General features: G+C 42.7%; 1 protein-coding gene across 2 annotated transcripts; it reads right to left on the reverse strand.

Moving 5' to 3' along the window:
* Window positions 1-4,488: 4,488 nt before the first annotated feature.
* On the reverse strand, window positions 4,489-12,008 carry LOC114486835 (homeobox protein MIXL1-like). 2 transcript variants are annotated; one of them, XM_028493521.2, is made up of 3 exons: window positions 11,842-12,008; window positions 6,392-6,466; window positions 4,489-5,850 (listed from the first exon to the last, which is right to left on the reverse strand). In XM_028493521.2, exon 3 carries the CDS (start codon window positions 5,782-5,784, stop codon window positions 4,930-4,932), a length of 855 nt encoding a protein of 284 aa, XP_028349322.1. In that variant the 5' UTR covers window positions 5,785-5,850; window positions 6,392-6,466; window positions 11,842-12,008; the 3' UTR covers window positions 4,489-4,929. The 2 variants fall into 2 exon arrangements, 1 of the variants encoding a protein (XP_028349322.1); XR_008618162.1 differs by lacking the exons at window positions 4,489-5,850; window positions 6,392-6,466 and adding an exon at window positions 8,028-8,403.
* Window positions 12,009-12,014: the final 6 nt, after the last annotated feature.

Below are 12,014 nucleotides of genomic sequence, written 5' to 3' on the forward strand. Positions count from 1 at the left end.
GGCCCACGGGCCCAGTTGCCCCGCGGCATGTGGGATCCTCCCAGACCAGGGCTCGAACCCGCGTCCCCTGCATTAGCAGGCAGACTCTCAACCACTGCGCCACCAGGGAAGCCCAGCCTTGTTTTATTACCACAAGAGCATTCTATGAAAAAAACTAAAAAAAAAAAAAAAAAAAAAAATAGCATTCAGTATACCTGACCAGCATACTGGTCAGGTATTATTGCTATCATATTGCCATTAAACTGAATCAAGAATTCCATCAGATCAAAGATTATTCCTCAACTCTGTTATAAAATATTGCCCAAAGCAACAAGGGAATGAAAAAGGCAACAGGATATGGTTTACAATTTAGGGTAAAAGGATAATTCACACAGATTAAGGATCATAATCATAAGCTAAGGTACAAAGTGCTCCAGATTCCTGGCAAAAGTCTTCATCAAATTGAGGGGCCATGACTTTAAGAAGGAAGTTAACACTTGGGAGTTACTGAATGGTTGGATTTGAATAAAGAAATGGCATGTGAGGATTGCTAAGGAAGAACCCAGCCTGAGCAAAATGAATGCATTCACAGTTTGCTCTCACTTAACACTGAGTACAGTACTATAAGTGGGCTGGAGCACACAGGCCAGGTTAAGGGGAAAGGAAAGAGCCCCCAAAGTTGCAAAAAGCTCTTGAGGGTTATGAAGAAACCGCACTGTGTGTAATAAGTAAAAGGGGCACTAGGATGGTCAATTAGTTGTTCTGAGCCCTTCTCTGTCAACCTACAAATGAAGAGCTTGAACTAGGTAAGTTGTTCTCAATCTCTTTTTCCAGCCAGCGCATCCAAGGAACACAACCTGCACATTAGAACAATGATCACAACAACGGTAATTCTTGTGGAATATGAAGTATTTTTCTCAATGCCTTTTACACAGGGGAAAGTGAACTCAAGAGGTGAAAAGACACTCAATAAATAGTACTCCTTGAGGGCAGAGAACCCTGTCTTATTCACCACTGTCTCTCTGGAACCTGCCATACTACCTAGGATGTAATACATATCTTCTTTAAAAAAATAAATGAATGGATGAATAAACAGTAAACCATGGCCAAAGCCTTTTTCCTTCCACTACATCACTCAGCCTTCCTTGACATACAGGGATATGAAATTGCTTGTCCCTAGTCACAGAATTCATACCAGATCTTGATCAGAGCTCAGTTCTTCACACGCTCAACCTCATACTCTGCAGACCACTCTGCCACAGAAGCAGAGAGCAGTGACATACTCAGAATTGTTTTTAATGTTCTTTCCTTCATTTGTGCACAGCCAGTCTTGGAGGTAAGACAAGAAAGCAGGTGCTATGCCAAGTGATTTGGGGGTCTTTGGCAAGTATTTCTGGACAAAAATATTTTTTCCTCACATCCATGAAAGCCCCCTGAAATGTCGTCCTTAGTGTTAGAAACATTGAATCCTGGATGTTAGAGCTGAGTATCAGAGATCATCTAGTCCAATACCTGCATTCGTTTGAATTTGGAGGCTGTTCCTCAAGAGATCCTAGTTAAAAAACGCATGCCCCTGCGAAAAGTAACATTTAAGTTATTATGCATCTATACTTAGGAAAGAAATACGACAGTTAATTGAGAGCAAACCACACCAGAAAGAAAAGCAGGGCCATATACAGAAAGAAATAAAGATTAGGAAGAAGGAGAGCAAGATGAAAGGGAGAAAAACAAGGACTTCATCTATGTGCAATTTTTTTAATCTATTTGGCACACAGATTGGGAAATGAATTAATTTGAAGCAGTACATACTTAGGTGTAGATAGCTACAGCTTCTGCAAAGATTAATCTTAGTGTCTCATCTGAGTCAATTAAATTATAAACTAGGTGATATGTAAATATAGCAATAACATGGATAGAAACCAATACAGCAGAGAATGAACTCTGAGACTGTATTTTATTTTTTTATTTATTTTTAAAAATTTAAAAAATAATTATTTATTTGTTTGTTTTGGCTGCGCCGGGTCTTAGCTGCGGCACACGGGGCGTCTGGCTCTTTAGTTGCGGCATGCATGCGGGATCTAGTTCCCCAACCAGGGATGGAACCTGGGCCCCCTGCACTGGGAGCTCGGAGTCTTACCTACTGGACCACCAGGGAAGTCCCTGAGACTGTATTTTCAACTGTAAAACAGAAACGTCACCAACCCTATCTACCCGTCTGGTTGTTCTGAAGTTAAAACCAAAGGAGGTAGGTCAAAGCTTTTTATCATAAAGCAAAACACAAATGTTATGCTTTGACATAGTTCAAACTCAAACAGCAGGCAAACATTCAATGCTAAAGGCTAACTTAGTCGTTTTTTGTTTCTTAATTTCTTTTATAAAATTTATTTTCAATCTGACAAGTAATATATTAATTCTTGTTCTTAAAAATGTATACAATACACAACATGGATGGACCTAGAGATATCATATTAAGTGAAGTAAGTCATACAGAGAAAGACAAATATCATGATATCACTTAATGTGGAATCTAAAAAATGATACAAATGAACTTATTTACAAAACAGAATCACAGACTTAGAAAACAAACTTACAGTTACCAAAGGGGAAAGGTGGGGGGGGAGGGATAAACTAGGAGGTGGAGATTAACATATACACACTGCTATATATAAAATAGATAATCAACAAGGACCTACTGTATAGCACAGGGAACTCTACTCAATACTCTGTAATAACCTATATGGGAAAAGAATCTGAAAAAAAATAGATGTATGTATACGTATAACTAAATCACTTTGCTGTATATCTGAGTCTAACACAATATTGTAAATCGACTATACTCCAATATAAAAATTTTAAGAATAAATAAATAAATAATAAAATTTTAAAAATGTATACAATACAAATAAGTCAAAAGTTCCTCTTGATTCCCACCCAATTCCATCCAGGAGCCACTCTTGTCAATTTGATAGGTATCTGCCCAGATTTGTTGGTGGGTTATTTAACCCAAATAGAATCACACTGTACATACTGTTCCATGTTCTATAATGCTTTTTTCATGTAATAGTAAATCCTGGCATCTTTCCACATAGATACATAAAAATCTACCTCATTGTTTTGAACCTTGCACAATATTTCCATAGTACAATCTACCCTAGTTAATTTAGCATCCCCTGTTGATGGACATTTAGGTTGACTCATCACATTTTGAATAACAAAAAATACATGTGAATTAACTATATGTTATTTCTTAATGGGAAAATATTTCTAAACCTCTGGAAAATCCAGAGAGACCGACATGGAAGCTGTCCTATACACAGGTGGCACAAAATATCCTTCATAAAGTCCTTTTTGCACTTAAACAGTCCAATTGAAAGTAAAGGACAAGATTCCAGTCACAGCCCTACTCCATGCTCTGGGCCCTTGGTTGTCCTGCACTGGCCCCCACTGGCAGGTTCAGAAATAGTGATACTCAGAGGTCGATTAACTATGAAGCTTATGGAGCTTATGATTTAAGGCAGTGTATTCACATAGTCGTATGGTTTTGTAACATTTGCCAAGGAATTTTAAATTATTGGCTAAATCAAGGACAACAGATAAAAGCCTAAAACTTGAGAATACTGGAAATGAGGATCATTTCCTGTAGAACAGGATCATAAATCATGCAACTCACACTTCAGCCCAATGAAATCTACTATAAAACTTATTTTTCTACCAGTGCAAGGGATGTCCAGACTGATAGGAGCTGTAATGTTAACGGAGCATAAAGCTTTCGTGCATTATCTGTATTTGAATTTAACCCATGACTAATTATAATACATGAAATATCTTTAACGTAATCATATTTTACATCTTTCACTGACACCTTTTTTCATTGTCTTGTATTACTTAGTTGTTTTTTTTTTTGTGGTACGCGGGCCTCTCCTGTTGCGGAGCACAGGCGGCGGACGCGCAGGCCCAGCGGCCATGGCTCACGGGCCCAGCCGCTCCACGGCATGTGGGATCTTCCCGGACCGGGGCACGAACCCGTGTCCCCTGCATCGGCAGGCGGACTCCCAACCACTGCACCACCAGGGAAGCCAGGCTCCGGACGCGCAGGCTCAGCGGCCATGGCTCACGGGCCCAGCCGCTCCGCGGCATGTGGGATCCCCCCGGACCGGGGCACGACCCCGCATCCCCTGCACCGGCAGGCGGACTCTCAACCACTGCACCACCAGGGAAGCCCTATTACTTAGTTTTAAGTTCTCAAAGTTTTTCAAGCTTGTTAAGCTCCTGATAGATAAACAGAGATTTTTTTTTTTTGACTCCTCATTCTTTTTTGATTTTTGAGTATATTTCTACAAATCAGCCCTCACCCTATCCCTCAGTCCCTTCTAAGGTTTATAGAACAATTTAAGCGCTCTATGTTGATCAACCACAAAAGGCAGGACAGATGGACTTTTTTTTTTTTTAATTTTTTTTTTTTTAGTACGCGGGCCTCTCAGGGCACGAACCCGTGTCCCCTGCATCGGCAGGCGGACTCCCAACCACTGCACCACCAGGGAAGCCCCAGATGGACTTTTAAAGATCCTTTTTCCTCACATCTAAGGAAACCCCTTTGGTCCTCTGCCTCTCCTCCGTATCCCCTGATATGGACTTTATGCCCTTCCATCCTGACAACTTCATTTCCTGAGAAGTATGTCTAGGAGACCTCTCCATGGCAAAATATACAAATCTTCAAATCCCTTTTCAATTTTGCATAATATTAAAACTATGGAAGAGCCCTAGTTGATTTAAACTGTCTTCTATCAACTCACACTTACTTAGGTTATTTCCACTGTTTTACTGTAGCAAAGGCTTCAAGTGCTGTTCCCACCGCTGCAACGGCTGAGGGCTGTGGTGCTCTAGGGTCTCCCACCAAGGTCCTTTCTCAGACGTAGGGATGGAAACGGCTCCTGATGCTGGCAGGTGCCTTCACTGGTTAGGGCTGAGGAGAAGCAGGATGGGAACAGGGCTTCTAGGGCAGAGAGGGTTGAGGGGGTGAAGACGCTGGAGTGGGCAGGGGGGCAAACAGGACCACAGTGGCGCCCAGGCCTCCGGGTTCTGGGACAGCAGCTGCTGGGGTGCCACCTCTGACTCCAGAGCAGGCCGAGGCTGCCAGCTCCACCATGGTTGCTGTTCTCCAGAGGAAGGATGCTGCCCGCACCACTGCAGTCCCCAGTTCCCATGTGCCAGGAGCTGTCCAGGGTCCCCCAAATGAGTCTCTGCACTGCGGTCTTCCAGCTGTGAGAAGCGCTGCTGGGAAGCGTTAAGAACTTTGGGGCTGAAGCCCGAGGAGAGAGACGAGTGGAAGTCTCCAGAAGGCTCATTAGCTGGGGTCTGCAGGTCAGGCGAGGCCATATTCACACCCAGGCCACCAGCATACTCCCCAAAAACGGCTTGACCAGAAACATCTTCCGGCTTCCAGGAAAAAAAACGGGCATCTCTCTGGGCCACCAGAAGACCCTGCTGGCAAGGGCTGTCGGGGGCACAGAGTCCACCTTGACTGGATCCTGGAACTGGGGCACCGACTCCTCCCTGAATAGGTTCTGGAACTGGGGGTTGTGCCTCTTCCTTCTGGGTATTCTTCAGAAGAACTCGAGCTCTCCTGTTCTGAAACCAGACCTGGATTCTCGGCTCAGGAATCTGGGTTCGCTTGGCCAGATCTATTCTGACATTAATATCAGGGTAAGCGTCACTCCCAAAAGCCTCAATAAGAATCTTGTATTGGTTTTTGTCGAACTTGGTTCTCTTGCACCTGCGGCCATCTTGGGGCCCCTTCGAAGACATGACGAGGATGCGCCTGCAGACGAGCAAGGAACTTCAGCGCGAACCACCTCCCTCTCTCTAGGAGTCCTGTAGATGCACTCCAGAGATTTTTTTAATAACAAAAAGTATAGACAAAAAAAGTAACATGCTTACAATTTATATACTCTTTGAAAATCAGATATCAACAATTTTAATGGCTACATAATATTTCATCATACTGATAAATCATAAATTGTCATTTCAAAATGGAAATTACTCCCGATAACAAATTTTTAAATGCCAAATTCATGCAAATTAAAGAAATTCTAGAATACAGAAATAAGTTAAATAGAAACTTAATACTTTGTAAAGCTTATTTTAAAAATAAATGGTATAGTACTCTCACACTATTGAGTAACCTGCTTTTTTTACTTAATAAAATTTGTTTTGCTAACTTTGTAAGCTAATTCTAAAATTTATATGGAAATACAAAGCACCAAGATTAGCCAACAACACTCCTGAAGAAGAGTAACGTGGAAGAAGGACTTGTCCTACCAGATATCAAAATTTATTACAGTTGACCCTTGACCAATGTGTGGGGTTAGGGGCACCAACCCTCTGCATAGCAGAAAATCTGAATGTAACTTACAGTTGTTCCTCTGTATCCACAGTTCTGCATCCACAGATTCAACCAACCTCAGATTGTGTGGTACTGTAGTATTTCCTATTGAAAACACGTGTGGACCCATGCAGTTCAAACCTGTGTTGTTCAAGGGCCAGCTCTATATAGCTACAGAAATTAAGACAGAGGCTAACAAAATACTACTATGAAAAATGGTGCTGGACATTTGCGTCTCCATGTGGAAAAAAATTAATTTTACTCACACTATATACAACTCACATATATTAAAAAATAAATTCCAATTGAATTATATAGATATAAAAGAGACAGGTTTTAAAAAATAAATTTTTAGCAGATAATTAAGAACAATGTCTTCTTGGACTTCCCTGGTGGTGCAGTGGTTAAGAATCCACCTGCCAATGCAGGGGACACGGGTTCGAGCCCTGGTCCGGGAAGATCCCACATGCCGCGGAGCAACTAAGCCCATGTGCCACAACTACTGGGCCCATGCCCTAGAGCCTGCGAGCCACAGCTACTGAAGCCCACGGGCCTAGAGCCCGTGCTCTTCAACAAGAGAAGCCACCACAATGAGAAGCCCACGCACGGCAATGAAGAGTAGCTCCCGCTCACCTCAACTAGAGAAAGCCCGCGTGCAGCAACGAAGACCCAACACAGACAAAAATATATTAATTAATTAATTAATTTTTAAAAATAAGAAGCAGGGAGGCTATAAAAAAATTAAAAAATAAAACAGGGATACACACATACACATTGCATATGAAGAAAACATCTCTAGAAGGAAACATAAGATAGTAGTGACAGTGGTAACCATTAGTGTAGGGTAACAGGGCTGGGGACTGGGTGGCAGGCCACCTTATTTTCACTGTATATTGTATATTGCACCCATTGAATTTTACACCATGTATATATATTTCCTATTTTAAAAATTTAGAAATTTAAGACATATATCAAATATTATCACTCAGAAGCTATAGAGGTAGCTCTTTATCCTCAGTAGCTTATTTTACTTCAAAGGAAAACTTAAGACAGAAGAAAAATTAAAACTAACATTTTATGTATCAAATTAAAATGCTTTACAATTAATCAAGTACGTTAATCATAAATAGTTCTGTGAGGAGGCAGAATTATATCCATTTTACATACTAGTAAACAGAGCCTCAGAGAGATTAAGTGACTACTTGCCCTAAGTCACAGCTAGTTAGTGCCAGAACTGGAACTCACAGGGTTTTTGTTTTTTTTTTATAAACGCATTTATTTATTTTTGGCTGCGTTGGGTCTTTGTTGCTGCGCGCGGGCCTTCTCCAGTTGCGGGGAGCGGGGGCCACCCTTTGTTGCGGTGCGCGGGCTTCTCCCTGCGGTGGCCTCTCCTGTTGCGGAGCACGGCCCCCAGGCGCGCAGGCTTCAGTAGTTGTAGCGCACGGGCTTAGTTGCTCCACGGCATGTGGGATCTTCCCGGACCAGGGCTCAAACCCGTGTCCCCTGCATTGGCAGGTGGACTCCCAACCACTGCGCCACCAGGGAAGCCCAAACTCAGTTTTTAATGCTTGCAAACCCCATGATCTTTCCCATCACACTGACACAACATGCCCTCCTAAATACCTTTCTCCAAAAAAAACACGTGAAGAACAGAAAATGCATTGTTACTTTTAAAAATATTTATTTAATTTTGGCTGCATTGGGTCTTCGTTGCTGCACGCAGGCTTTCTCTAGTTGCAGCGAGCGGGGCCTACTCCTTGCTGTGGTGCGCGGGCTTCTCATTGCAGTGGCTTCTCTTGTTGTGGAGCACGGGCTCTAGGTGTGCGGGCTTCAGTAGTTGCAGCACGCGGGCTCAGTAGTTGTGGCGCACGGCCTTACTTGCTCCGCGGCATGTGGGATCTTCCCGGACTAGGGCTCGAACCCGTGTCCCCTGCATTCGCAGGTGGATTCTTAACCATTGCACCACCACGGAAGCCCTGTTTGTTACTTTTGTGTGGGGGGAAGGGCGGGGAAGGTTCTCTATTAATGATTAAATTCATTTTCTAAAAGTGAAGACAAAACTTATTGACTAGCACATCGCACCTTCAGAAGTACTAAAAAGTCTTACATGATTCATACCTCCTATTACTCCCAGCTCAGGTATTAGGGAGATACTTTTCTTTCACTCCCTTATTTAATGAAGGCTAAGGAATTATTCCCAGTCTCTTAATAAAAAAGATATCTTTGTAGCCAATATAAGAGAGATTTTTTTTTTTTTTTAATTTTGGCTGCACTGGGTCTTAGCTGCGGCATTCAGGATCTACACCGTGGGATATTCGCCGCGGGATCTTTAGTTGAGACATGCATGTGGGGTCTAGTTCTCTAACCAGGGATGGAACCCAGGCCCCTTGCATTGGGAGCACAGTCTCACCCACTGGACCACCAGGGAAGTCCCCAAGAGAGTAATTAGATGTAACACTTGTCAAAGCATTTCCAAAAATCTTTGTCAAATTCAGTGTAATCACCAAACTTATTATTTCCCATTGAAAGAAATCTTGAAAATTCACTCTCAAGAGGTGGTTTTCTTGAAGAGCTTCTAAAATTTATTCTAATAGTATATTTACATGATAAATAATAGCATTACCACTATTCTACAACTTTCCCATACAGTATCTCATTTGACCCTTTTAAAAAAATTAATTAATTAATTAATCTATTTTTGGCTGTGTTGGGTCTTCGTTTCTGTGCGAGGGCTTTCTCTAGTTGCAGCAAGCGGGGGCCACTCTTCATCGCAGTGCGCGGGCCTCTAACTGTCGCAGCCTCTCTTGTCACGGAGCACAGGCTCCAGACGCAGAGGCTCAGTAGTTGTGGCTCACGGACCTAGTTGCTCCGCGGTATGTGGGATCTTCTCAGACCAGGGCTCGAACCCGTGTCCCCTGCATTGGCAGGCAGATTCTCAACCACTGCGCCACTAGGGAAGCCCTCATTTGATCCTTGAAACAAGCCACTAAGACAGGGACAGAAATCCCTGACATTCAATAGATGAAGAAACTGAGGCTCTGGGAGGTTGTTTTTTCCTACGGTCATGTGTCCTATATCTCTTAGTTGAATATTCTCTCCAACAAAGCATGTGAAAAATTCTTAATTATCAGAACTTCAACTTGTCAGTCAACATTCAACTTGTCAATTACATAGGACTCTTTCTTTTCCTTCTTGCTCTATGCCTTTAATTCCCTTTCAGAAAGGAAGATTTGGGGACTAAATAACATTCAATCCTAATCAGTCCTGACTCTGCTTAGCTTTCTGAGATCAGATGGGAAATAGAAATCCATTTTCTTACCTATAAGAGCACAAGTGAAATGAGCTGGTTTAAATTACTGGATAAACTCTACATTTGTCTATCGCCCAATATCAAAATACTTGTAAACTATGTAACTACTCTATATCCTAAAAACGATATGTAAGTCTTCTAAACCTGAAGCTCAGGATGACAACCTAGACTATAGAAATTAAAAATTAAACTGCCAAAGCTCAAATCCTGGCTCCATATCTACTCAGCTGTGTGATCTCCTGGGCAAGTTTCTTTGCCTCTTGGAGCTTCGGATTCCTTAGCCCTAAAATTAGGGTTTTAAAAAAATGTTTTCATTTTTTTAAAATGAGGATTAAAAGAGATAATGCACTAAAAACATTTAGCATAGTGTCTAGCACTTATTTAAATATTGGTAACTTGGCACTGATACTATTATTGGCACTTACGATTCAGCAAACTAGATTTATCTATGCACTTTCCTATTCAATCCATAAATGACTGCACTTTGCAATATATTGTAATATATAACATACCTAATATACTTGACGTTTAAAAGATACTATAACCACCAATATACTCAATTCCCTTTAGCAGTTAGCCAGATATCACTTTTCTAAATCTCAGAAAAAGTAGAGTTGCAAAGGTTACTCCATCAATCAAGGGTGAGGCTGAAACTAAGAGCTCTCTTTTTAATGGATATGGAATATGATATATACAGAAAATTTGCTTGAAATTATACTTAGCTGTAATGTGGTGGAATGGTGATTTCTATCTTGATAATGGACTAATGTAACCTAAAGAAGGGTCAGTGTTACAGCAGCATACAGATCCTGTTGAAAGAGACGGATAGGGCTTCCCTGGTGGCACAGTGGTTGAGAGTCTGCCTGCCGATGCAGGGGACACGGGTTCGTGCCCCGGTCCAGGAAGATCCCACATGCCGCGGAGCGGATGGGCCCGTGAGCCATGGCCGCTGAGCCTGCGCGTCTGGAGCCTGTGCTCCGCAACGGAAGAGGCCACAACAGTGAGAGGGCCATGTACCACAAAAAAAAAGAAAAAAAGAAAGAGATGGATGATGCAACTTCTGTTGTAAGAATGGAGTCAACTCTGAGTCACCAGTATAACCTTGAGGAGCACTAAAGGAGATAGGAAAATTCTTGAGCACTGACTCCTAGGCTCAGCATCTTAGTCAACTGCGTGTAAGATGTTTCAGTGCTATTTGGACACAGTATTGCTCATACTAGTGAATCTCAAGAAAACATTCAGTACAAAAAATACTAGAGTCATTAGCTCCTATTATAAGTCCCATGAATCTTCTGTAATCATCTCAAAAATATTTTGTGTCAAGCCTCTGGCCCGTCTCTAGTAGGACCCTCAAAAACATTTGTTGAATAAATGAACTTCATTTTTAAAAATTGTTAAAAGCATTGGCTACAGAGTCAAGCTGACTTGGATATCCTAACTCCATCACTTATCAGCGCTATGACTTTAAGCTAGTTAATTAATCTCTTTTGGTTTCAATTTTCTCATCTGTAAAATGGGAAATGCCAAGTATTGAACTGTAAGGACCAAAAGGCACAGGAGACAGACTACTGCTTGGCACATAGTAAGCCTGAAGTAAATAGCATCCTTTATACTTTTTGCTACAAGAGTAAGGCATTATCAAGACGTCTTTGTCTATCAAATGCGTTTAAGCACAGGTCAGACCTTTTCCAGAAGGAGTGAAGGTAAAAACATATCCAAAAAGGATGAGGAAGGCCTTGTAAATGACAAATGATGGGCAGGAAGAAGAAAGACAGGGGGTGACAAGCTAGGAAAATGATACATCCCAGGGTGGGAGTGATGGCATTAGTAAGCTCTTCAGGGGAGAGCTGCCACATGGGGAGGGGACTCCGGAGTCATTTACTTAGGAGTCAATTACTTTGGCCAGGCCTGCCCTGGGACTTACGTGGGGCAAGGCAATGTGGAGAGGCCTGGTATAGACAAAGATAGCGGGGCAGGGGGTGCCGGGGAGAAATAACTGGCTAGTAGGAGCCATGACTCTCGGCCGGGCAGTGCCCAGACCAGGCCCTAGTCGAGGGCTGCGGCCCGGTAAGCAACAAAAGGCCCTGGGGCTCGGACACTCTAGTACCCGTAGTAGCTATGAAGGGCAGAGAAATTTGTTCTGAGGTGATCACAGCATCTACGCTGATACCTGCCTGCCTGAGACGGGATGGAGGCGAGGAGGAGGAAGAGCCGCTTCCCTCGGGAAGGATGGAGGAAGGGCAGGCGGGCGGGCAGTGGAGAAGCAACAGACCCAGGTCCCACTGCCTTGGGGGAATCAGGCACGCCGGACTGGCTCCAGCATCCCTAGGGCCCAGCGTGGAG

Source organism: Physeter macrocephalus, chromosome 9 (genome assembly GCF_002837175.3).
Source record: "Physeter macrocephalus isolate SW-GA chromosome 9, ASM283717v5, whole genome shotgun sequence".
NCBI lineage: Eukaryota > Metazoa > Chordata > Mammalia > Artiodactyla > Physeteridae > Physeter > Physeter macrocephalus.